Source organism: Catharus ustulatus, chromosome 9 (assembly GCF_009819885.2).
Source record: "Catharus ustulatus isolate bCatUst1 chromosome 9, bCatUst1.pri.v2, whole genome shotgun sequence".
NCBI lineage: Eukaryota > Metazoa > Chordata > Aves > Passeriformes > Turdidae > Catharus > Catharus ustulatus.
The window spans coordinates 27,690,814-27,715,007 of NC_046229.1; the positions used below are offsets into that span (position 1 = coordinate 27,690,814).

The 24,194-nt window shown below is 39.9% G+C and overlaps 1 protein-coding gene across 3 annotated transcripts in view; it reads right to left on the reverse strand.

The window, feature by feature from the left end:
- The window catches only part of LOC117000058 (BMP/retinoic acid-inducible neural-specific protein 3), a 194,886-nt gene that overhangs the window by 38,865 nt on the left and 131,827 nt on the right, over nucleotides 1-24,194 (reverse strand). For all 3 annotated transcript variants that reach the window (XM_033067407.1, XM_033067409.1, XM_033067408.2), the window contains 2 exons: nucleotides 19,924-20,029; nucleotides 17,292-17,528 (listed from right to left, as the gene is read on the reverse strand). In XM_033067407.1, the coding sequence (XP_032923298.1) occupies nucleotides 17,292-17,528; nucleotides 19,924-20,029 (343 nt within the window). The remainder of the gene's footprint in view (nucleotides 1-17,291; nucleotides 17,529-19,923; nucleotides 20,030-24,194) is intronic.

Sequence of the window (24,194 nt, forward strand, 5' to 3'; positions counted from 1 at the left end):
GATCCTCAGTGTTATTTGGTGTCAGAGCAGGGCTCGGTGCTGAGAGCACCATAGAGCTGGAAAGGACCAGAAAAATCCAGGAAGCCTCAGCTGAGGGTTTGGCAGTGCTCTGCTACAAGGGAAAAGGTTGGGAGAGAACAGGAGCCCTGATCTCTCTGCTGTGAACATTTTGATTTTCCTTGGTATTTTGCCACAAGGCCAGTACAAGACAGTCCCACCTACACAGCACACTTCTGGTTTTGTTTCCACTGAGGCTGAGTGGTTTGTGGAACTTCTCCAGGCTGCCAAAATGCCTTGGGTTGGCTTGTTTCCTAAGATGCCTTGTGGAGGACCTTTGGAAGCACCTTGGAAGTCAATGGGTTTATGGGGATTCAGAACACCAGGTTATTAAAGGCACTGCAGGCTGACATCTGACAGCAAGGTTATACTGGAAATATGAAAATACCAAATTTCATCACTGCACTTTCCTGTCCTATTTCCTTTAGAGCAAAGGAAAGAGAATACTGTTTGTTTGTTTGTTTGTTTGTTTTTTCCTGCTGGTTCTTATTATGGCTGAAATCGATGACAACACACATGTGGCAATAAGTAATTTCACGATTATAAGCTGCACCTGATTATAAGCCACACATTACAATACAGAGTGTGATAAAAGGTATCTGTTCTATCACCACCTGTTGAGGGTGGGGGCAGTGATCCTTATCTCGGTGGGAAATTTCTGCTAATGGGCCATGCATTGAAACCAGGCAGGGCATTGTTCTTTATCTTTTTACAACCCATCCTTCCTCCAGCCAGTCATTTTCTGCTAATGGCCATTGAGTCCCACTGTGGGACTGATAAAATTACTGCATCCCATTGGAAGTTGCTCCAGCCAGGGGGAAGAGCCCAACATTTCTTACCAAGATAAAAACAGAGGTTTTGGGACACTAAGGGAGCCCCTTTCTCCACTGGACTCCAGAGGAAAACCAGATTTCTCCACATCACCACTGGACCTTTAGAGGGAAACTGCACCTTGTACAGGAGCACTGCTCCAACTGAGCCACATCTGTCACTGCAGGAGGATGCAGCCACCATTTAATGGGACTGCTACCAACACCCTGCCTGACGGGGTGTCAGGTTGTACTCTGACTTTGTCAGGGCTTGGAGTTTGTTTCTTTGTAGTACTGTATTTCTATTTTAATTTCCCTAGTAAAGAACTATTATTCCTAATTCCCATATTTTTGCCTGAAAGCCCCTTGATTTCAAAATTATAATAATTTGGAGGGAGGGGGTTTACATTCTCCATTTCAAAGAGAAGCTCCTGCCTTTCTTAGCAGACACCTGTCCTCCAAACTAAAACAGCAACTTTTCATTCTTTGTCCATATATAAGCTGCACCTGATTATAAGCCAAACTTTGGGTTTGGACCAAAATTTTAATCAAAATAGTGTGGCTTATAATCGTGAAATTACTGTAAGTGAGGCAAAAATCTACATACAATTTAGGAGAACATAAAGCACAGTTTGAAAAGAATCTGCATTTGGTGACATGCTAACAAAAAAATTGTTTCACAGCAAAGTAACCCACAAGAAATTTTAGCCACCTTCTCTCAGTCTCCAGAAATGGCATTCCATCAAGCATTATTCTGTTGTTTAATTTAATGTCATATTTTCTGATGAGCCGTTTTACCTATAATGAAATAATATAATCTTATAGAAACAAAACCTTTAGCATTGGAAATTACAGCATAGTGCTTCAGTAAATATATAGTCCTGTCTAATTGCTGATTACATTGTGTACCCAAAATCAATTTTAGTTTTTTTTTAAACAACATTCAAACCCTGAAAAAGCAATTATGTTTTCTGGGCGAAAGCAGCCTAACAATAACTGGAGAAATGTAGAAATCTTTTGTTGACTGAAACATACTATTCACAATTTTATATAGTCCATGTATTTTCTAATATTAATAAGGATTTGGATTATAGAGGGTTTTTTTTTCATTTGACAAAGTTCAGTAAAGATATCTATATAGGAGACAACTCCTTTTTACATAACATCATCATGTCAAAATCTACCATTAGAGAATAATTGTAATGGGCTGTTTTATCATTTCTCTAAATCAAGCTCTAAGGAAGCATTTTTCTCCCTTAAAAATCTGTATATCTGTCATTTGTGCACACATCCTCTTTTAAATCAAGTTCTTTAACTTGCTCTAGGGGTATTACAATTCTGCCATCACAGTCTAGGAGTGAGTAATACCTCATGCAAAAACTGTTCTGCTTTGGTTCTAACAAAATGTTACAGTGGGATTAAGAAAAACTGACAGAAATCAACTGGTCTTTAACACATGAGGGTGTGATTCTGTCTGAACAAACAATTATATAGTCTGATGTGGTGCTCCAAGTCAGAGTGCTTCAGACAACTTCAAAATTAGCTCAAGTGAATTCTTGTTCTCGGCTGCATTTCCTCTTTTCTCACTCTCATAATGAGAATTGCAAATTATCACTCCTCTGTACAGAGCACTGCTACTTTAGGAAGACAGCTCGCTTCTTAAACCGGATTTCTGGGATCAGATGTTAAATCAGACTTGGTATTTCCTCGGGTGGTCTGTAGTTCAAGAAGAGATGATCTTGTGCTTCAAGCACATCAACTCTGACACCAGATCAACTTTCTCAGGGCTTGGTCCACTCAGGATTTGGAAACTGCTGCAACCAAGGCTCAAGTGCCCTCATGGGGAATACATTTCTCCACATTTCTCCCACACCCATTGTGAACCTCTCTCGTTTAACTTTGTGCCTGTTGTGAATCCCCATACAGAGCCCGGCTTTCCCCTTCTGAGTTCACTGAAGTCTCCATGCCCAAGGCTGGCCAACCCCTCCTGGGGCTTCTCCTCTCAGGGCAGCTTCTCCAGCCCCCACCTCTCCAACCACATCCCCAACCACCCTCCAGGCTGCTGATGTCTTTCCTGTACTGTGGAGCCCCAAAAGTGCTGAAAAGCACTGAGGCTAATCCCCTCCTTGATCTCCTGGTCCCCCCTTTGTGTGACCCACAATGTGACCTTGGTACTGTCAGACCCCAGGAGCCATCCTGCAGAACTGCTTCTGGCCAGGCAGCTCCAGCCCCAGCTGATGGTCTGCCTGTCCAGAGCAGCATTTTTCTTTTGGCATTGTTGAACTTCACCAGGTTCCCGTTGTCCTAATCCACAAGCTTGTCCAAGTCCCCCTGTGTGCCAGTCCTGACCTTGAAGATTTCTGTCTCACTCCTTCAAACTGGCAACATCTGCAAACTTGATGAGAGTGCACTTTCTCCAAGTCATTGTTAAAGAAAGTACAGAGAACAAGTCCTGGGACACACCCTGGCTGTACCTGGGACACACCCTGGCTGTATTTCACTTGCCACCAGTGTTCAGATAGGATGTGTGACCCTCTAACCCTGCACTCTGTCTCCCACAGCGTTCTGGTACTCAGGGTAAGACACAGTGCTGTGGATGGAAGGACAAATGGATGGGTAAAAATCCATTTGTCTGACCAGGTTCCATCTGTAGAGCCTTGCTAAAACTAAAGTAAATTACACCCATTGCTCTCCTCTCGTCCATAAGTCAGCATTTTATCCTGCAGAGAATGAGATGGGTCAGAGATGATCTATCTCCCTCATGTCCCTTGCTCTCCCTTCACCTCCACTGGCTGCCAGATGATCCCCATGCTTCTCTCTCACTCCCCAAGGTGACAACATAAGATGGAAAAGTTCCCAGACTGAGATACAAGACAGGGAGATCCCACTTAGGAATTACAGACATGGGCAAAAGTGACTCAGCGTTGGGAGGATTAATATATTGCCAGTTAAAAATAGAGTAGGATAGTGAGGAGAGAAAAAAAGACAAAATTAAAACTACCTTCACCCCAATCCTCCCTTCTTCTAGTGCTCAGGGAACACCCTGTCCCACCATGGGCATCTCCACAGGCTGCAGGTGAGCCTTGCCCCAGCACCTGCAGCACCTCCTGCTCCTCCACCAGGCTGGGTGCCAGCAGGGCTGCTTCTCTCACCTCTGTTTCCTCCTCTCCCTCACAGCTGCTGTGCAGTGCTTACCCTTCCTCACCTGTGGTGTCACAGAGGTACCACCAGTACCACTGGCAGGGCCAGTTTTGGCTCTGTCTGACATGGAGCAGCCCCTGGTCTATTCTCAGCACAAGCCACCCTTGCAGTTCCTTGCTGCCAAAACCTTGCCAGATAAACCTCATACCTCTCCAAAATTTTTGCCCAAGAGGACTTATTCCATGATTTTCCCAATGACCAAAGTGAATCCTATCAATCAGTAATTCCCTGGGCCATCCTTTCAGGTGTTTTTTGATGATCAGTGTAATATTTGCCTTTCTCCAGAGATCAGGGATATTCCCCAGTCTCCAAGATCTTTCAAGACAAAGAGACCTAGCCAGGATATCATCTGTCTCTCAATGCAGTCCATTAACTCCCAAGGACTGCCAGGGGTGAGGCTCTCCCCAGTAACCCTTGGTTGCTCCATTTTTCACACCTGGGGCCTCCTTTCCCCTGTGGCCCCTGTTTTTGAGCTCCAGGACCTGCACTATTTGCTGGTGAAGACTGAGAGTAAAGAACACTTTGAGTATTTCTGAAACAAATCCCAAAGCCTCTGAACCCATTCAGCAGCAGGCCCACAGCTCCTTGTTTAATCTTTTACCTCCAACTACAAAAGCTTTTCTGGTTGCTCTTGGCATCCCTTGCAAGCACTGGATGTAGTTTTTCCCATCACTGTCTCTGAATGCCTGGTCAGTGTTCCTGAGTTTTTTCTTTGGTAGCCTGTCCCTGTTTGTCCCTCCTGTACTGCTGCCTTTTTGCTTTGTAACTCTGCCTTAAGTTGTCCATTTTAGCAAATCCCTAAAACCCCTAATCTTTTCATCAGTCGATGAAAAACTATTTAGGGAACTCAAAACTTTACATTAAATTATATTTTTTTAAAAATCAGCTGCAGTTTTACTTCATTCCTGTTGTGTTTTTCCTCCAAAGTAACCTGTCTCCTTGTCTGTGCTAATCATTTGCCTACACCTGGTTTTAATACTACTCCAACCTTCCCTTGGCACAATTCCTTCTAACAGCAAGCCAAAGTAAACAGATAATATTGCAAAGGGGAAAGCAGAGAATCAAAACCAACAAGAATATTCAGACTAGAAGCTCTCATTGAAAAAAACCTTAGAAAATATCTCTGGTAGCTCCAGAAGTTTATTTCCCTGCAGAAAAGGTGCCAGGGAGCAGCAAAAGTCAGCCAGCCCTGCTGTGTGTCCCTTTCAGGGCTGATTATCTGCTGGTGCTGCAAACATGACTATTATTTAATATAAATACTGGCTGGTTTTTCTCACAGGTTCAGAGTTGGAAAGAAGACTGCCAGTTCATCACACACAACAGCAAAGGAAAGCTGCTGAAGCTATTCATATCACCACCAAGAGGGCTCTTAAGTAGAATTCTGCAAAGAAAAGCCATTTTGTGAAAGGATTTTTAGCTTTCCAAAGTTATCTTAAATCTTTAGAAATTTTCTAAAATTTTCCAAATGCCTCTAATTCCTCTGAAAGCCTCTAAAAGAAAGATTGCAAAGTTTTCCTCTTTTACTTTGCTTTGAATTAGTCAAAATACTTCACCTTGACAGAATAGAATTGTTTTTGTTGTTATATCAACTTTTAGCTTCATATTATAACATCAGAGCTATAATGTAAAAAAAAAAATAAACTAATAAAAAAAACCAAAAACAAAAACCACAAAAAACCAACCAACCAAAAAACACAAAAAAAGAAACAAAACAAAACAAAAACCCCCACAAAACAACAACATAATTTTGCAGTTATTGAAAGATTATTTCTGGTTGGTTTATTCAAGGTAACTGTCTCTATATTTTGTAATATCTTGTATATAAATCTTAATTTCTGCTACACTTCAATGGACTTTTCTGTTTAGACTGCAAGTTCTTCAGAGGAGAGGCCTGGTTCCTATTAAATCTTTATAGGGCACTTAGCACAGCAGACCCCAAATTCAATTGTTGCCATTTATTACCAATAATAAAGATAATTTTGCCTGTTGCTCCAGGCAACTGCACCCTCCTTGGAGTCCTCAGTGAGAGCTGCAATTATTGCAAGGAGAGAGAGTTCTCTTAGGAAAGATCTCCTAATCCCCATTTTATCACACATTTTATCACAGTATTGGTTGTGCAAACCTGTTGCTGCTTCAACTGTGTGACCACCATTGCTGTCATTGCTATTCCATAACAATGTTTTTTTTTCATTTTAATCAGGGCAATAAATATGGCAGGGAGTCAAATACCACTGTCAGCTGTGAATCAAGACCTGAAAGCACAAAGCTGGAAGTCTGAGAGGATATAAACCATGGGGCCCACATTTCAAATGGTTGGATGTGATTGCTGTTCATTAAAGTGCTGCCTCAATATTGTGTAGATGTTATTAAAGAGATTTATAAAAGATAGATGATTTTTAAAATATCCCACCATGATTCAGAAGCCTGGAGAAAACAAAGTGCTAAAATGAACATATATTTGTTTTTATGCTGCCATGAATTTTAGTTCTTCATGATGCATTACTCAATTTGTCAAAGAAGTAGCAGCTGTGTTCCAAGAAATATATGTTTGAAAATACTCCAATTCAAAGAAGCAGAAGACTGCAGCTGGAAACAACCTTATTTCTTCAGAGAAGAGATAATAAATCTGAATTTTCCTTCCCCTTCTCCTTCCAATTTAGGCTAAATCAGCCAGCTCTCCTGATAATTAAAATATTTCCTCCTCCAAAGGAAAGGATTTCTCCTTTAAGCTTTCTGAAGGACACAGGGAAGGAAGGAAATGCATGTTTTTTGCAAGATATGGTGTCTGTTTTCCAAGGAGGAAAGGAGGTCTACGCTTCCCTTTGGACAGACTATTTGAAGTGGAACCCTCCAGCTGCTACAGAAGCCTCAGGGAAGCAAATTTGGATGATTCTGGCAGTGAAGCAGATTTGGGGGGGCAGGGGGAGGGTTTGGCTGGTTTCTTTTTGAAGTGAGAAGTGAGGAATGGTGCAAGGCTAGCTGCTCTCAGCCCTGTGCTCTGCAGGAAGGAAAGAACAGGGATCAGTGTCAGCCTGGAGCTGGAATTGGTGGGGAATAGAGATTCTCTGGACAGACATTTATATTATATCATGCAGAGTTGTGAGGAATCTCATGTACATGTTAAAAGCAATGAGAAGAAATGGCCTCACCTGCACCAGGGAAAGCTTTAGATTGGATATTAAGGAAGATTTCTTCATGGAAAGGATTGAGTAGACTGCCCAGGGCAGTGGTGGACTCACCACTGGAAGTGTTTTAAAAAGGTTTGGACATGGTTTAGTGGTGAGCAGGGAGGTGGTGCTGGTTGGTGGTTGGACTTGATAATCTTAAAGGTCTTTTCCAGCCTCAATGATTCTGTGATTCCATGATGGATGCTAGATTTGTGTATAAATATACAAACACACGTGGATATATGTACGTTAGAGAGTTAATATCAGTCTGTTATAGGAACATGAAACCAAAAATCCTCCTCTCACAAGCCTTGAAGGTCTCCTGGTGCCACATAAAGGTGAAACAATTGCTGCCAAAATTGGTAGTGAAACCAGAATATCATCCTATAAATTGTGGATTAATTCAGAATTTCTGCTGGACAGGAGATAACAACCTTGCCTGGACTCTGCTGGAAGGACTCACATTTCCTGCAATGAAGCAACTTGTTTCTTATTGTCAATCTAAATATGACCTTGACAGCAAGTTCCCTTTTCAGAAACCAAAAGGCCAGATTCCACAGCTGTCTCTGTAAGTCCTAGAGTTTGAAGGACATCCCCTTCATCCTGTCAGGTTTGCTTTCAGGTGTGAAAATGTTTCTATCACTGCCCTGCAGAGGGATGCTCCTTGGAAGTCACAGTAAGCCTTCAAGAAAAAAGACACAAAAATTTATCTACGGGTTATTTTTTATTTTCTTGGTAAACATTTTTATCACTTCAGTGTGGTTTAGAGGAAGTCCTGCAACATGGATGTCCCAGCTGTTGTCTTACTACAGAACTATAAATTCACTTAATGGATTAGATGTATTCCTTATGGGCAGATATAGGTATAACCTCTGTCCAAAATTTACCTTAATTGAATATGCTGGGAACTCCTACAGTTTGAAAACTGGGTAGGGGTAAATAAACATGCAATGATTCACAGGAGGATAAAGGAGGGAAAAGAATGAGTGAAACAGAAAAATGTTCTTGGAAAACACATTGAAGTAAATAACCAGTGTTAAGCTGTTCCTGGAGAAGATTTAAGAAGCTATGAATCAGAACAGACAACACTGCCCTAGAAGAAAAGAGAGGCCACAGAGTGACATCACTCTTAATAAAGAAAGCCCAAAGCTGCCAAGGCAGATTGGAATTCCACCAAGAACGAGGGGATTTTGTCACTAGCTTTGAAGGGAATTACATTATGTCCTGTACATGGTGGACATAAGTAGAATTATATTAGATCAAGCCTTCTGCTCCTCCTCTTATTACAATGTCATCACAGTGTTTGAAGGATCTCAGAGTGCAATGCCACGTGAAACTTTAATAAGTTAATTCGCCAGTGCAGCTTTAGCAGGAGTTCTATAATGCTTTTAGTTTTGGAACAGGGGCAGTTGTATCAGCTGTACCATCATTTTTGAAGTAGGAACAGTTTGGACACTGACCCTCCAAAGAAATGATGCACATCCCACCTGTTCATTTCATTAAAACAGTGACACCTCCACAGGGGTGGAAGAGGAGGGGAGGGGAGTATTGGCCACAGAAGGAACAGCAGCTTGGTGTATCTGCTCCTGTTATTGATTAAACTTCCTGACAACCACAGAGGGAAGTTAATTACTGGGAGGCAAATTAACACCCCTGAAAGATAATGGAGAAAACAATAATTATATTAAGAACTCAGGGGGCTAAGTTTTCTTGGCCCTGAGCCTGGGGCTGTAAGCAGTGCTTGAAAGCAAACCACTGCTCTACTGCTCAGGGGCAAATAGTTTGAACCGTATTGATTGAAGTCTTTATTCTCAGTGATTAAAAAGCACCTTCAACTGCCAGTGAGTCAGTTCAGACTGTCCACAAGGAGTCTTTCAATTAAGATTTCAAATGGGACTCTCTTTGCATGGCAATGGGTCTGTCCAGGTCAGCAGAGACAGACAGACTGTGCTGAGTGACCGAGGCACATCTGGAGTGGGGCATCCTCCCAAACCCCAGAAACAAAGCTCATCACACAGCAAAGTTAGATTCAATTTTAATTCCAGGTTTCATTTTTCGTCCTCTTTTACATGCATTTTAATTGAACTGCAGCAGCTGGAAAAGCAGGAGTATGTCACTGGACTGAGAGGGCTTTAGTGCAAGCTGCCTTCACTGCAAATGATGGAGTGAATTTACCATGAATTTACAGTCTGTCTGTGATGCCAAGTCAAACCTTGGCATCTTGTGACGTTACTTAAGATTTGGAATTTCAACACTGAGTCTGAAAATCAGTCAGGGCATCTTTTTTTCCATTATAAATAAAATAAGTTTCTCCTGATCAGAGTGTACAACACATCTCTGTTTAAACTGACATTTCCAAATTATGCCTGCAGTTACCTTCTGCCCTTTTACTTTCTTTCAGTAATTTGAAACAGGCATAAATGAGACATTTGGTACGTGTTTTAAAATGTCTGAGTTAGAACAAAGCTTCTCCTTGAGGGATTTTTTGTTTTTTGGGGGGAAAGCTTTTCTGGGTTTTTGGGGGGGACAGGGAGTGGTTATCTTCCATTCTCCTGTAGTAGAAGAACCATAGCAAACACTATAAATGCCAAGATAATTTTTAGCTAGAGTTTAAATGGCAGTCAGAAATTTTTAAAGACAACATCACTGTGTTTTACACAGGAGTCATTGAGGGCATTTTTTAGCTGTTAGGGTTGTCATAATAACTACTGGTAAGAAGGAAGAAGGCTGGGACCTGGGTCAGTGTCTCCATGATGTCAATCTACATGCTTGGCTGCTGGGAAGAATTACCTTTTTTACTTGTCAGCCAGGTGACTTTGATTTGGATGCAAGCAGAGGCAATAAAAAGGAATCCCACGGTGTCCTCTTCTGCTAAAGCAGTTTTAAGAAAGGATTTGTGCCACAGGAATAGCAAAAATCTATGCCTTATTGGGGTGGCAAACAAAATTACACTTGATTTTTCTGACTAGACAGAGAGATTTTTAAGATTAAACTGCACAGACTGAATGCAGATTTGCTGTCGCTTTTCTGGAGTTGTCTATCAGAAAAAAAAAAACCATGACTGCAATAGTTTAAAATGCTTGTCTGATGAACTGATGAAGAGGAGGAGAAAGACTGTTCCACCGGTTGCATTCCTTAATGCACTGCCAGGAGATATGAATGTAATCTGTGACTGAGATGATTCCAGAACAATAGGGTATGAAATGGTGAAAATGCTAGTACTTAGCTGATGGTGCAGACTTCTTGCCCCCAGGTTTCCTCTGTCTTTATGTTGTGATTCACATTTGATCTTGAAGATTTTAATTTGCCTTTGGCTCTTCCCATAATGTATTCTGTGCATCACATGTGTACGGTATCTGTCTTCGGCACTGGACAATCTATTTAAATTTATTTACATTACTTTTTTCTAACTTGGAAAAAGTTTCTAGTCTAAGTTAAAGATATAACTCTGTACTTTGTTTAACTGCCTGGCTTTGCACCTGCTTTTTAAAGCATCAATATATTTTTAGCAAATTAAGTAAGTCCAGCTGTATCTGTTATTTTTGATTGCTACAAAAAAGGAATGAAAGAGTAACTCAACAGATGTATCACTCTGTATTACGATGTGCTCAGCATATTGCAGTATCTACATGCAATAATTATGAGTATAATTCTCTTTTCTAAGATGTACTAAGAGATTTGTGTGGATTTTGAGATCAAACATGATCACTTGCTATGGGGTGAGTATATTGATTGGCTTTTGGACTGTGTCTGATGTTGGAACAATCTTAGAATTCCTATTTTGCATCTTCTCTACAGCCTCAGCAATCACAAAGGCAGTGCTGTCCATCTGTAACAAATGCATGAGGCTGGCATAGAGTGAAAAGAATTCTCCCCTAAGCACCTGCACTTGCAGGTGTGAGCCAATCTTCACTTCCAGCTTTGATTTTGCAGTGTTTTACAACAGTTTGCAGCCTGGCTGTTGGAAGCAACTTCCACTGTGAAAACAGAGATCAGAGTTTTCCACAAGGAGCAGTGAAAGGGTTTTGAAGCCAGGAGTGAGGGCAGGGTCCTGTTTTGCAAAGACACAGTGTGTGACCACAAAGGCTTGGTCATTCTTCTGTAGTGCTTGGCTTTCCTAAACCAGCTTCACAGATCTGGGAAGCAGATGTGCTTAGTGGAAAGAGCCTTTCTTGCTCCAAAGTTGGCATTTTACAGCATGGGCTTGCTTCGTTTGGGAAAATATGAGCAGAAGGAGAAGCAAGAGTTAGGAATGTGTATCAGCAAAATATGGTGATTTTCCACATTTTGCAGTTTTGGAGATGGAGATATAAATTCATTACACTATTAAATGGATAATTCTCTAAATCTCACTGCAGATTATGGAATGCTGGAGATGATCTTTCCTATTACTTTCTGTAGGTTTTGCATAAAAGTAATTACACAGGATGCAAATGCTACCTCCACAAAAATAATGAAATGGTTGGACTTCCTCATCTTCAGTATCACTGATATTTAATTCAGTAATAAGCTTATCATCTCTTCTAATAGAATCTACTTTCTCCAACCCTTTAAATCCAATTCTTTTATGCAAAGGATTTTGGGAACATCATTAATTCAATCACTTTAAAGAAAGGTAAAAATAAAATTGAACTGACAAACAGGACTCCAAAGCAATCTCTGCTGAGCAAACAAAATCTTTGTTAACATCTATGCAGTGCTATGTATTAACTGAAGTTCAGACCTCATTTTCAGGTGAACCTTTCAAAACTGTGCATTTTTTCAGATGATTTTAAGTCTGTACATGTAAAGGGTAACCAATGCTCAATAGCAAGATATCCCAGAGTTATTAGAGAATTATAGAATGCATTAGACATGAAATCCAAATCCAATGGAACCAGGGATTTCAGAATAGCTTGCACCAGCAATTCATTTCTGTTAGTACTTTGCAGTCAAAGCAGTGATGGTAGGTGGAGGGACAATGAAAAATGGTTTCAGCAAATATTAATGTGAAATTTAATATCAATTTACTTTGGCTGTACTTTCATCACTCGCACTTTCTGTGACACTGAAATTTACCTTTTGAATTATCTCTGTAAAGCAGATACAGAAGTGACTGAAAAAATCAAAGTCGACATTTTGAGAAGTTGTTTGTCATTTAGAGCTGTAGACAGATACATTTCAAAATATTTGCAAGGTGACTTTTGATTAATTCTGTCCGTGGAGCCACATGTCTGTTGGAGAGAGCAGATTTTGTGTTCAGTGATCAAACCCTTCAATGGCTCTGGCTCTGCTTCTCTAAAGCTTCTGTTGGACATTCAAGTCAAATCCCTGGAGTTAATGGACTACAAATGACTCAAACAGGCACAAATTTCACTGCTTCACCGAATCCCCTTTGAGCCCACCTGTGACAGGCAAATTTCTGTCCAGTTTGAGGTGGGCATTGCTCTTTCCTTCCATCTTAGTTGGCATTTAAGCTAACTGTTTAAAAGAATGAGTTTGTTGTTTCAAATCTACATTGAAATTATCTATCATAATATTTGTTGTACATCTCCTGATCCCATGCTTTCCAAGGAAATATTCCAAAAGGGATTTTGTTGCTTTCAAGGGGAGGAAAAAAATCCACTGCTCAGCATATTGTGAAATATGCAGAGAGAAGGCAACAAGCTGCCATTGCATGTCAGATATGTGGAAATAAATGCTTGATGGAAGATTTTACTTTCATATTTCCAGGAGGTCTCATAAATGCTAGTGATAAAAGAAAGAAATTATGAAAATGCAATTTTGCCATTTTCTATTGTTCGAGTAACTCTATCATCCATGTCCTTATTTATTTTGATAGCCTTTTTAATTCTGAGAAATGAAATTACACTACAGGGACTGCTAAAAATTATTTTTCAATGTCAACCTTTACAGGAAATTGCTGTCATTTAAATTGCTTAAATGAAGTGTTTAGATTTCCAAAGATACTCATCAGCCAACCACATCAAGATTAAAGCACAGACAATGTGTGATCAGGTTCTTATCCTTTGTGTCAGAACCCAGAGCCTGTGGGTGGTTTTGGGGGTCTTCTTGACTTTCCTGTGTTTCAGAGCAGTGGGTCATGATCTCTGGAAAATGCTAAATTGCCAGTCAGTGTTTTATGTCAGGATTGGTTTCTTTGTATATTAACTCCTTTAACACTCAAAATCTTCCCAAGCCAGAGATGTGTAACAAAGCAAATTTTTTAATCTTCAACAGCGCTCCAACCATAAACTGTGGAAATCCCACCTGCTTCCAAAATGTGAGAATTTTTTCGAGGAGTGTTTTGACACTCTTCATGGCAGGAAACAAATTACATCCAAGTGCTTAGGTCAAATCTTTTTCCTGAAAGGTGGTTTGCTGAGAAGATGAGGTAGGAGAAGCACCTGGACATGTAGGTACTCCTACACTGGGGCAGAAGGGGAACAAGAAACTTGGCAACATTACAGAACAACTGAACACTGAAAAGGTAAGGAGGGCTGAAGGGACACTCGTGAAGATTGCACAGCTTTAATCCAACATGGGTGGGCTCCACAGCCTGGGATCTCAGGAAAACTTAGTGACCTGTGATAGCAGCAGGTCAGACTGGATCATCCAGCTGTCCATTCGGGCTACAGACTCTAGGGAAAGGCTGCTTTCATGCACATCAGGAAAGGTAAATGGAACCCTGCTTGATGCCATTAGAGGTGATATTTTTAGGTACTGCTTGTTAGGGGTAAGAGCAGGGCTTGTTTGGAATGATGGTCTCAGGAAGAACTTTGCTTACACAGTGATGATTCAGCCAAATGCCTCAAGAAACTAATGAAATTTGTTAATAAAGGTTGAACAGCTTTCGTATGGATTTTTGATAAGGAAACAGCTGCTCATTTTCTTGGGTAGCAGTAGAGTCTGGAGGCCACAAGATCTGATAAAGGATAAGCAGATGGTTCAGAGTAAACAATTTGAAGCAGTTCTTGTAATTTCTTTAAGATCTTGGTATATAACCTGACACTAAGAGGTTACAAAAAGCTCATTGAGCTAATGGTAAGCAAGTATTTATTGCTGGAGGGCAGCTAGAGAGATGAAAAGGCAGCCAAATTTACTGAGAGATAAATAACACTGCTGCACATCCTCCAGAATGGGATTTGAGTAGTTAAAAAGTGCCAGAAGAGCCTGAGTGAAATGCCATCTGCACATAAGGATAAACAGCACACTCTGAACTGGGATGTGTTTGGTCATGTAACCTGCAACAGTCAAAGTGGCTCAAAAAAAAATTGTCACTACCAGCAGGGCCATATTGCAGACCAGAGTCTTCCTGTGTGGAAACCAGGACAATTCTTGGATCACAGAGCAGCAGAATGGCTGGCATGGGGAAGAACCCCTATTCCAAACCCCTGCTGAAGCAAGGTCACCTAGACCCAGCTTCCCAGGACCATGGCTAATCAACCTTAGGATAAATCCAAGAATGGAGGTTCCACAACGTCCCTGGGCAAACTGTGCCAGTACTGGGCCACCCTCAGTGAAAATCTGTTTCCTGGTGATCAGAGGGACCCTCCTGTGTTCCAGTTTCTGCCCATTTGCCCTTGCCCTGTTGCTGGGCATCACCAAAAAGAGCTTTTGCTCTTTGCATCCTCCCTTCAGGTATTTATAGACATTGTCCCTGAGCCTTCTCCATGCTGAACAGCACCAGCCCTGTCATCCTTTCTTCAAAAAAAAACCTTCCTCAGTTGTTTTATCTCGAACAGACAGGAGGAGAGATAATATAGAGAGTAAACAAACCATCTTAAACAGAATATTTACTTCCTCCTCTTTAAACTAAATCCTGCCCACAGATACTGTGAATGCCCTCAGGTGAACCCAGTAAGTCTTATAGGTCTATATTAGGGGACAAGACTGGTTTCTGGAGTCAGAAGACTGTTTTGTAACATGTAAGCTAAGAAAGGGTTTGGAAGCAGAAAAGGTGAAAATTTAGCTCCTTGTATTCACCTTTAGTTGACTCTGGAGTGCACAGTGTCACAGAATGGAAGTCATTAGTTCATTAATGCCTCTGCCATTAACAGTGGACTGTAGGGGCCAGCAGGGAGTGCTCTGGATTATTTTGCCCCTTGCTGCTCAGACTGAAATGACTACATAATCTGGCCTCCTTTATAGGGAATTTATTTTTTATTATAAATAGATTAGAATAAAGCAACATACTGTTATCTCAGAGCTGACTTCCGCTGATTTAGACACAGACTTAGCAAGTTTTTAGTTTTCCTTAAGAAAGGTCACTCTTGTTCCCAGAATGTGCTATTAACATGGATCAGATCACACTGATATTTGTTCATTTTTCATCATGGAAACATTGCTCAAGCTCCAAATGTTTCAGAATATGTCTCAATGGTCATAACATATATATATATATAGAAATCAGTGTGGCTGGAAATGCTTACAGACCATGTGTGACAGTACGAGAAGAGATGCTCAGTGGTAATATATGATTTATATGAGATTGGCTGCTCAATGACTAAGTTATCAATCAAAAATTCACATGCCAACTTTTTTCCAAGCACAGACCCATACAAGGTTACCTATCTCATCCTTCCATGAACATCTTTATGTAAAACACTTTGTGAGATAAGAGCAGAAATATTGTAAGCTACCTCTGAGTTATGGAAGTTATGCTTGGTATCTTTATTAGATTAAAAATTATTTAAATATTTCAAGGGCTAAAGAGGAGAGCGTGGCATATCTTAATGATGTTAATAACCTAAGTTTCACACTTCTTAGTAACCACACCTACTAGCAATTACCAAATTGACAGATATATGTGAAGTTGGCATTTTAGTGATTCACCCAGCAGAGCTAAAGAGTCTTTTAAAAGCCCAGAATTTAACTCTTACCAATTTTCCCCTGACATTCGTGTCACAGACCTGAGCATAGGACTAGAAATGTATCTGGCAATGATTCAAACTCATAATTAATTTGATGTCCATTATACAGCCTCCTGTAAGAATCCTCCACAGACCCAGATGTGTGTGTTTTTCAAGCTTGATAAAATTGCTGTTAAGTAGGTGCCTACAAAGGACATTCTTCAGTCACTGAACAGTGTCACAACCCACTCAGATAGGAAAAAATATGGCAAAATAAGTGCCCCTCTGAAGAGTCAGTTTATTTGGCCTAGTTTGCAAAGTAGTAAATGATAGCATGGCTCCACAAATAATTAAAGGTATCCAGTCATTGGGAAAATGCACCCAGATGTACATAAAACCAACACATGAATTCATGCTTTTATAGTCAGAGGTGTCTGTGATCCTCCAAGGAGAAATATTGCAAGTTCTGATGTCCTCCTGCTAAAAGTGAGAATGGGGATGGGAAAAGGTCCTCAGATCTTCTAAACAGAGTCAGATAAAAAACAGCATTGCGTTAAAAGTTACAACAAATGAAATTTTAGCTGATAAAGTGTCTCTTGAAATTATCAGTTCTCTTGAACTGAGGAATCAGTCTTTAACAAAGAAGAAATATAAAAATTATTGTACATAAAAGTACTGTTTATTCACTTTTTTATTACTCTTCTACTGATAATCTACTCTTCCCTTGACCACTGTATGGTCTTCCTTCTTTTCTCTTTTACTGATTTGTTCTTTTTCTCCAACACAACTCATTAGAATATGTGATTTTTTTTTTCCCTGACTTTTCCTTATCTCCCTCAATTCTTTTTGTTTTTTTCCTCAACAATTTTTCCCAGGTCTGCTGAGCTCTCCTTACATTTTCCCACCATCTGGCTGGACAGCAGTTTGTGACAGCACTGAACGGGTGAGTTGTGAAAACTTGCTCAGAAGATGGTTTCACCTATAGCTCCCATTCTCTATGGAACAGGAAGTTCTGGTGATCATGACAGGGCAAATGATGCATGAAACAAACCTTGGTGCATGAAACAAACCTTGGTGCATGAGACAAACCTTGATGCATTGAGGAAAAACTAATGTGGCACAAGCAAGTTGTAAAGACAACATGGATGGGCCAGTTGAAACCCAAACCATTCTACGAGACACAACCAAAGAGGGGAAAAATACTCATTAAAAAGAAAGAATCTCACCAGATTCCTCAAATTCACTGTTGTATGCATTCCAGGTCTCACTTATGCGGAGCAGGTTCTCTTCCATGGCTTGGATGTCCATGTAGGGGCAGTTGCACTCCGGGAATTTGGGGCCACACTGGCACCAGCAGTCATTGTCCTTGCAGATGAACTCCCCCTCTGAATTGCAGGCAATGTAGCTCAGAGCTGCCTGCACAAAATGCTCCTGCAGGTACTCAGGAAGGATGACCTGAAGACCTGAGGGAAATGGAGGAAATATGATGGTGTTAAACACAAAGGAAGTTTTGGAGTCGAGCAGCTTCCCCAGTTTACATAGCAAACAAACAAACAGTTATGAAAAACAAAAAATATAGGAGTTTTCTGGACAATTTGCACATCTGTCCAGCATTTGTACTATGTTGTGTATTTCCTTTCTTAATAATTATTTTCAGACCTATTCCTCACATTTCCCTCACATCCATCCACTAATGAGTAACCTGCATTCCTCAGACAGAGTGTTTATTGTTATAATCTTTTAGGGGGACTGGGTAACATCATCCTCTCCTTGAGAAGAGCTGCTGGGTGAACAGCTGCCAGAGCCTTGCAGCAGGAAATCACACAGCTGAATTATAATCCTGGTTCCTGCAATAATACAGATTCTGAAAATGCTGATGAAGGGAAAGCAGCCCTGAGAGACAGAGTGAGGAGACAACACAATCAGGAAAAGAGGTGTAAACATTTCCATCTGAAATTGGGCTTGTGTTCCATGTTTCCTTTGGCACAACAAGATGTAGCTTGTCTAAATATCTCATTATCTCTTGTAGGGGCAAACTAAGAAGGAAAAGGGAAATTGAGTTGGAAGAAATCTTTGAAAAATAAAATTTGGCTGGTTGTTTATTTTTCTAGCATCGGTAGCAAATTGCTCTGGAACAGTTAATTGGATATGAAGGGTAGGGCTACAAAACCTGGAGAAAAACCTCATTCTTAAATCTACTAAAGTTTAGTGCAAAGGGTGCAAAGTCCTGTGGGGCTTCAAAAGCTCCTGCTATATGTGTTCCAAGTAATTCCTCATCAAATGAATTGGGTATTTGGTGATATAAATGTCTTCTCCATAGGCACTTGGAAGATTTCACAAAGATTCGTCCCTTATTATTTAGGTAAAACAAAAACTATAGCTGTAACATTCATTTCAGAACTCTTCCAAGTCAAAATTCATATCACAAATGCTGAAACCTGTTCTGACTGTGCTTTCTGTCTCATGTCAAAATCTGTAAAACTCTGCTGCTCCTGAGTAAATATTGTAACGTAGTTGTGTGCTTGTGAAAAACCACGAGGCTGTGAAAGAAAAAAAAAGCCCAGTTTGATTCTCCCATTAAAGAGTTTACACTGTTCTGATAATACATTTCCCCATATGACAGCAAACAACAGTCTGAGAGATGCAAAAATTATTTTCCAAATTTTAACTGACAAATGTGCTGGAAAACACCAAAAATTTTATTTTCTGGAACTATTCGGTGCATCCCAGTAGAATCAAGTTTTATGTAAAAAAAGTTCTCTCTGGAAAATAATTTTATGTTTTTATGGATTTAGTCGATTCTGGGGAGAAAAGAAAGGGAGAAAACACATATGGACATTTTAAGGAAGAGTCATAGGATCATGGGCTGTCCTGAGACTGAAGGGTCTACAGGGATCATCATCCCTGAGAACTGTTCTTATTGTCACCAAGCACCTGTTTTTCTGGGTAGAAAGAAAAATTTAAATATAGAAAATTTTAAATATAGAAAATTTTAAATCTTGGAAATAGTTGTTTAATCTACCTTCAACTGAAAATTAAGAATTGTGTTGTTCTGTCATGGCATAGAGCCAGAGGTATACACAAATGCACACATTAAAGAGAATTTAGTGGGGTTTTTCATAGCCATAATTTGCTCATGCTTTATTTTTTTAACTTAAAACAAAAATTATTAAAGGCCCAATACTATAAAGGGGAATTTTTTCAAACATTTTTATGTCCTAATATGCAGGTTGGGAAAATGCTTCTGCTGGAATTTTGAAAAAAAAAATATTGTTAGAAATGATAACTCTTCTTCCTTTTTCTTCCTCTTTCTGCTTCTATTTTTCATTTTTATTTATGCACAACTACTACTATTTTCCTAGTGAGTGAGATTTCAACCTTCCAAGTTTTTCTTTAAATTCCTAAGAGGAGGAGCCCTTTGACTCCTCCTGATTTAGAGGATTTGAAAATGTACATCCTGCTCCTCTGGTAACTCCATTAATTTTGGTGCATGGAGTGCATGTGCTGTAAGTTACTGCTCAGCATGTGCAAAGCAGGCTGAGCACACAAAATATCAGCTTGGTGGAACCTCTGGGAATTCAGGCTGCTTAAGAGGTGTGCCAGTAGATGCTAAATAGGGATGCAAAATGCAAACAGGGGTATTCAAATTATTTTCTGATGGGTGCAGAAATTGTTTCTGTTTGAAAGGCAACACGAAGTACTGACATTTCCTTCACTTTGGCTGGAATGCACACACACACACACACACACAAAAATTAGGAAAATGACTTTTTATGAGGTGGAAGAAAGGAAAAAAACAAATAGCATGATAAATGCCAGCCCATTCCAAAACAAATTAACGAAATTGCACCTACATACCTTGCAACTGAATCTTATTTTCAGGACTCTGAACCAGAACAGAGCTGACAGAATCTAGGTTGTCATAGTTACTGCAGCCGAGGGGACCCGTCCTCGTCTCTGTCACCTGATGGAAGGGAAGGGAGAAGCACTTGCTGGATTATCCAAAGCAGGCTGAGGAGTTCACAAGATTATTTCATAAAGTTTCCCTCCAGAAATACACTTCAGACTTAATTATGGTAAAATAATTTAGTTGCCAAAAGGATAAGTGCAAATGTTTCAGCAGCAGAAAGTGTTATTTCTATTACAGAGAATCCTTATAAACACTACACCATTACAATACCACACAAACACTACAGCAGTATAATTCTAGAATGGTGTAATGCCACCCCAACCATCTGAAAACAATTTATTTTTCATAGCTGTGGGAATTACAATGAGCTTTCTAAATGCAGTTTATAAAAATTGTGACTGTCATTTTCCCTCTTGAAAGTTGTGCACATGACAAGTCCTGCTTGAAGCAATGGAAAAAACTTTGAGTTTTCCAGTGAAGAAGATCAGGATTTGGAATTAAATACCCTTTATGAGCAGTGTTCATAATGGTGGTAGTGGTGGGATGATTTTTCATAAGGGAAGGGCCTGAGATAAATTCAGGCACAAAATTCTGTCTGTTGTAATCACCAAATCCACGGCCACAGAACCAAAATACAGCTACATTTATCAAATCAGAACCTCCACAAGCAGAGCTCTGGCTTAATAGTAAAGGTTTGTATTTGGGAGAGAGCAGTTATTTATATCATAGAATCATTAAGGTTGGAAAAACCTTTTCAGATCTTCAAGTCCAAACATTAACACTGCCAGATATGCCACTAACCCATGTCCTAAGCAGCACATTATGGGTTTTGAACACTTCCAGGAAGAGTTTTTCCACCACTCTCCTGGACAACCTGTATGAGTGACTGGCCATCCTTTCAGTGAATAAATTTTTCCTTATGTCCAATCTTAATGTCTATCCCTGGTGCAACTTGGTGAGTGAACACATTTAAATTTTAAAAAAGAAAATAAGTTAGTAATTCATATGCTTCCTGGAATATTATATGCCATTCGTAAGTGTCAACAAAGTAATTTAAAAGGCCAATTTATTTTTAAAATGAGAAGTATAACCAATCCCTCTGTCATGGATGTCTCAAACAGTTTTCAGGCACTCTGCTGGAACTTCCTACTTCTCTTCTTTGACTGTTTCAGAAGTTGTGGCCAGATTTACCCTTGTTTGGAATCTAACTCAGTTTTGAATGCAACTGCTTCTATTTTCTATTACTGCAGGTATCACACTCAGCTCTGGATCTCCTGGAGAATAAGCCTAAATTAGAGGGTCAGGAGCAGATTTCCAAAATGCGCTGAATAAGTGACAGCCACACAACCAGACAAGCAAAGTGAAATGTAAGGAACAGAAGGGAGAGGGCAGTTTGAACAGTCTGATTTGATGGCAATGTGAAGGTTTGCTGATACAAACCCTGATTGTTCACATTGCTGAGGGCTGCCCAGCTCGCCCACAATGAGTGGGTGCTGCAGCTGAGTCATGATGCTCTAAAACCACTGAGACTTCACATCCTTCTTGCCCTTTTGTAAGAGCAGATGAGATTTGCTGTCATGACAAGCTCCTGGTGCCTTTCCCCAACTGTGGCAGAATTCCTGAGGGTGGCCAGCCCATGGAGAGGACGCAGAACTGGCCTCCACCAAACCTGTGGGCAGAGCTCAAGGTGCATCAGGAAATGGGCCCAAGCCAGGCTGTGTCCCCTCTGCACACAGCTGGCAATCTTTAATATTTATGGCAGCAGCAGGTTTGCCATGGTTTTTGCTTAATCATCCTGAATCAGCACATCCCTCTTACACAGGGATAAGAGCTGGATTGGACATGGCTGGAATGACAATTGTGATTTACCTGTGATCCTTCAGTCCTCTGCCAACAAGTAGTCTAAAATTCCATTCTAAAATATGACTTTTTGGAAGTACCCCCAGTCCATATATAGAATCCAATCTCTTTATACAATAACAAAGAGTGTTGTCTAGATTAAATAAGAGAAACAGCCAGAAGACCAAAAAAAAAGACAGGTAGGTGTTGTAGTGAAGTTTATCTTTACTCTGATATATTACACTCAGCATTCATCTATGCAATTCTTTATTTAAAGATCCATTTATTTTAGTGTTGTTTTCGTTTGCATATTATTATTTTGGTTTTAAAACATTTCTCTATAAGGCAATGCAGCTTTATAAAGTTATATGGAGTGTATAAACTAAAAAGCAAATATTACAGTTCATATCCATTCCTATTACTCCTTTATGCCCTCTGAAATCACAAAATAATGAAGGGTGGTAAGTAGCTTTATAGTTATTGTGCCCCTTTTTGTGCATATTTCTTTACTCTTATCTGAATTATGCCAGACATATGTAGAGACTAGCACTGTTTAGAGTGATAGCATTTATAAATACATTGATTCAGGAGAAAATTATCTAGGCCAGTTTTGATATGACTTACAAACAATTTCTGCAGTGAATTAATTAAAAATCGTTATGATAATAATAATAGACAATACTGTATAAATACATCAATAAATAAGGACCTTTTCTAAATGTTAATTTTTCATTCCATTCTATATATTTATATTATTCATTCTTTTACTCCTCCAGGTACCTTCACACCCTCTGTCAGCTGCCTTGCTCTGGTACCCTTATCTTCAGAATAAAAAATACATTGCAAGAAGATATTCAAAATGAATAGCCTCAGTATGCAAAAAAGAAATACTAAAGAATAAAAAATCATCTAACCTTCAATTTTTGATGGATGAGAACTCTAGTCAGTGGTCAAAGTTATGCAGGTACATGTGCTTTTGTACACTCTACACAAATCCTACTCCACAAAGATTGTAAATCAGAAAAAATTGTGAGTGATTGATAAATGAAAGCCTCAAATTTCTATCACATTTTCAGATCAGATGAAAGAATTTGATTTTCCTAAATAATACAGTTACAGTCTGGTTTGGGTTGGAAGGGACTTTAAAGAATTTCTAATTCCAACCTCTGCCACAGGGACACTTCCACTAGACCAAGTTGATCCAAGCTCCATCCAACCTGGTCTTGGACTTTTTGGGGTAACTTTGATGATAAAAAATAGACTACAGAAGAAGAAAAAAAAATTTGAAATTATAAAAATGCATTAATTCTGGTTTGAGCCAAGTGTTACTGATGATTTTATGCTTTTTGTTTCAACAATAGGAATGAAATTGGAACGGCAATGGCACGTTTTTAATTATCTTCCAAGAAGAGAAGTGTGACTATGTTCAGTCCCAAGATCACAGCTGAAAACTTTTTTTTCAGAATGTGTATGGAAAAAAAGGTGAACCAAAAAGAGGAGAGGGATAAGTAATAAAATAGAAATGCAGATTATGCTAAAATGTAGCATGGTCCAGAAGTGACTGACATAGGGCAAAGAGCACTAGAGCCAAATGTTTGTATTGCAGGACCTGTAACCCACAAAGAACATTAACTCACAAAGCAAAGCACCACAGAACAAAGTTATTAAACAACTGGAACCCCCTAAGAACCAGTAAAACACACCTGTGAGATCACCTGGCACAAAGCAGGAGGGATGCTGTCCTGCGCCTTCTTGTCAGAGATCATCACAGAACAGGTGTCCCTGGGCAACAGCTTTCAGCTCCCAGAAATAAACTCTAACATGTGGCATTAATGAGACAAATGCCTACAGTTTTCAGTCAGTTAAATCTCATAACCATGGTGATAATGACCCGATTACAAGTGCACTGAGAACATACCTCCTAGCACTTAAGCAGGGCTGAATTCTTGTGATATCAGTGGGTAGTATTTCCCTGGGAAACAGCCTGCTTTTTTTGTCCATGATAATTAAGCCCATAGCAGACTTTCCTAATAAAAGGGAAATACATTTCTGCAGAGATTTTGCTCCTGGTGCATCCTTTTAAGCACACGTGGCTAATATTCCTAATGAAGTGCCCATGCAGAGGTGGTGTGTGCCTTGCATAAAGGACTGTCCTCTTCAGCAGGACTCTTTAAAAATGGATTTGGCTTCTAAGGGTAAGAACTGAGCCAGCACAAAGGAGGATGAGGCAATGCTGGTCACTGCAGAATAGGCAGCTGTGCTCACCTTCACATAAACCTCTTTAATACTTTGAACATTCAAATAAGGATTTAGAGCAAACTCCTCATAGCTGCATGAGGCAGCAAGGTCTGTTCTGGGCAGTTGTGCTGACAGAGGATGG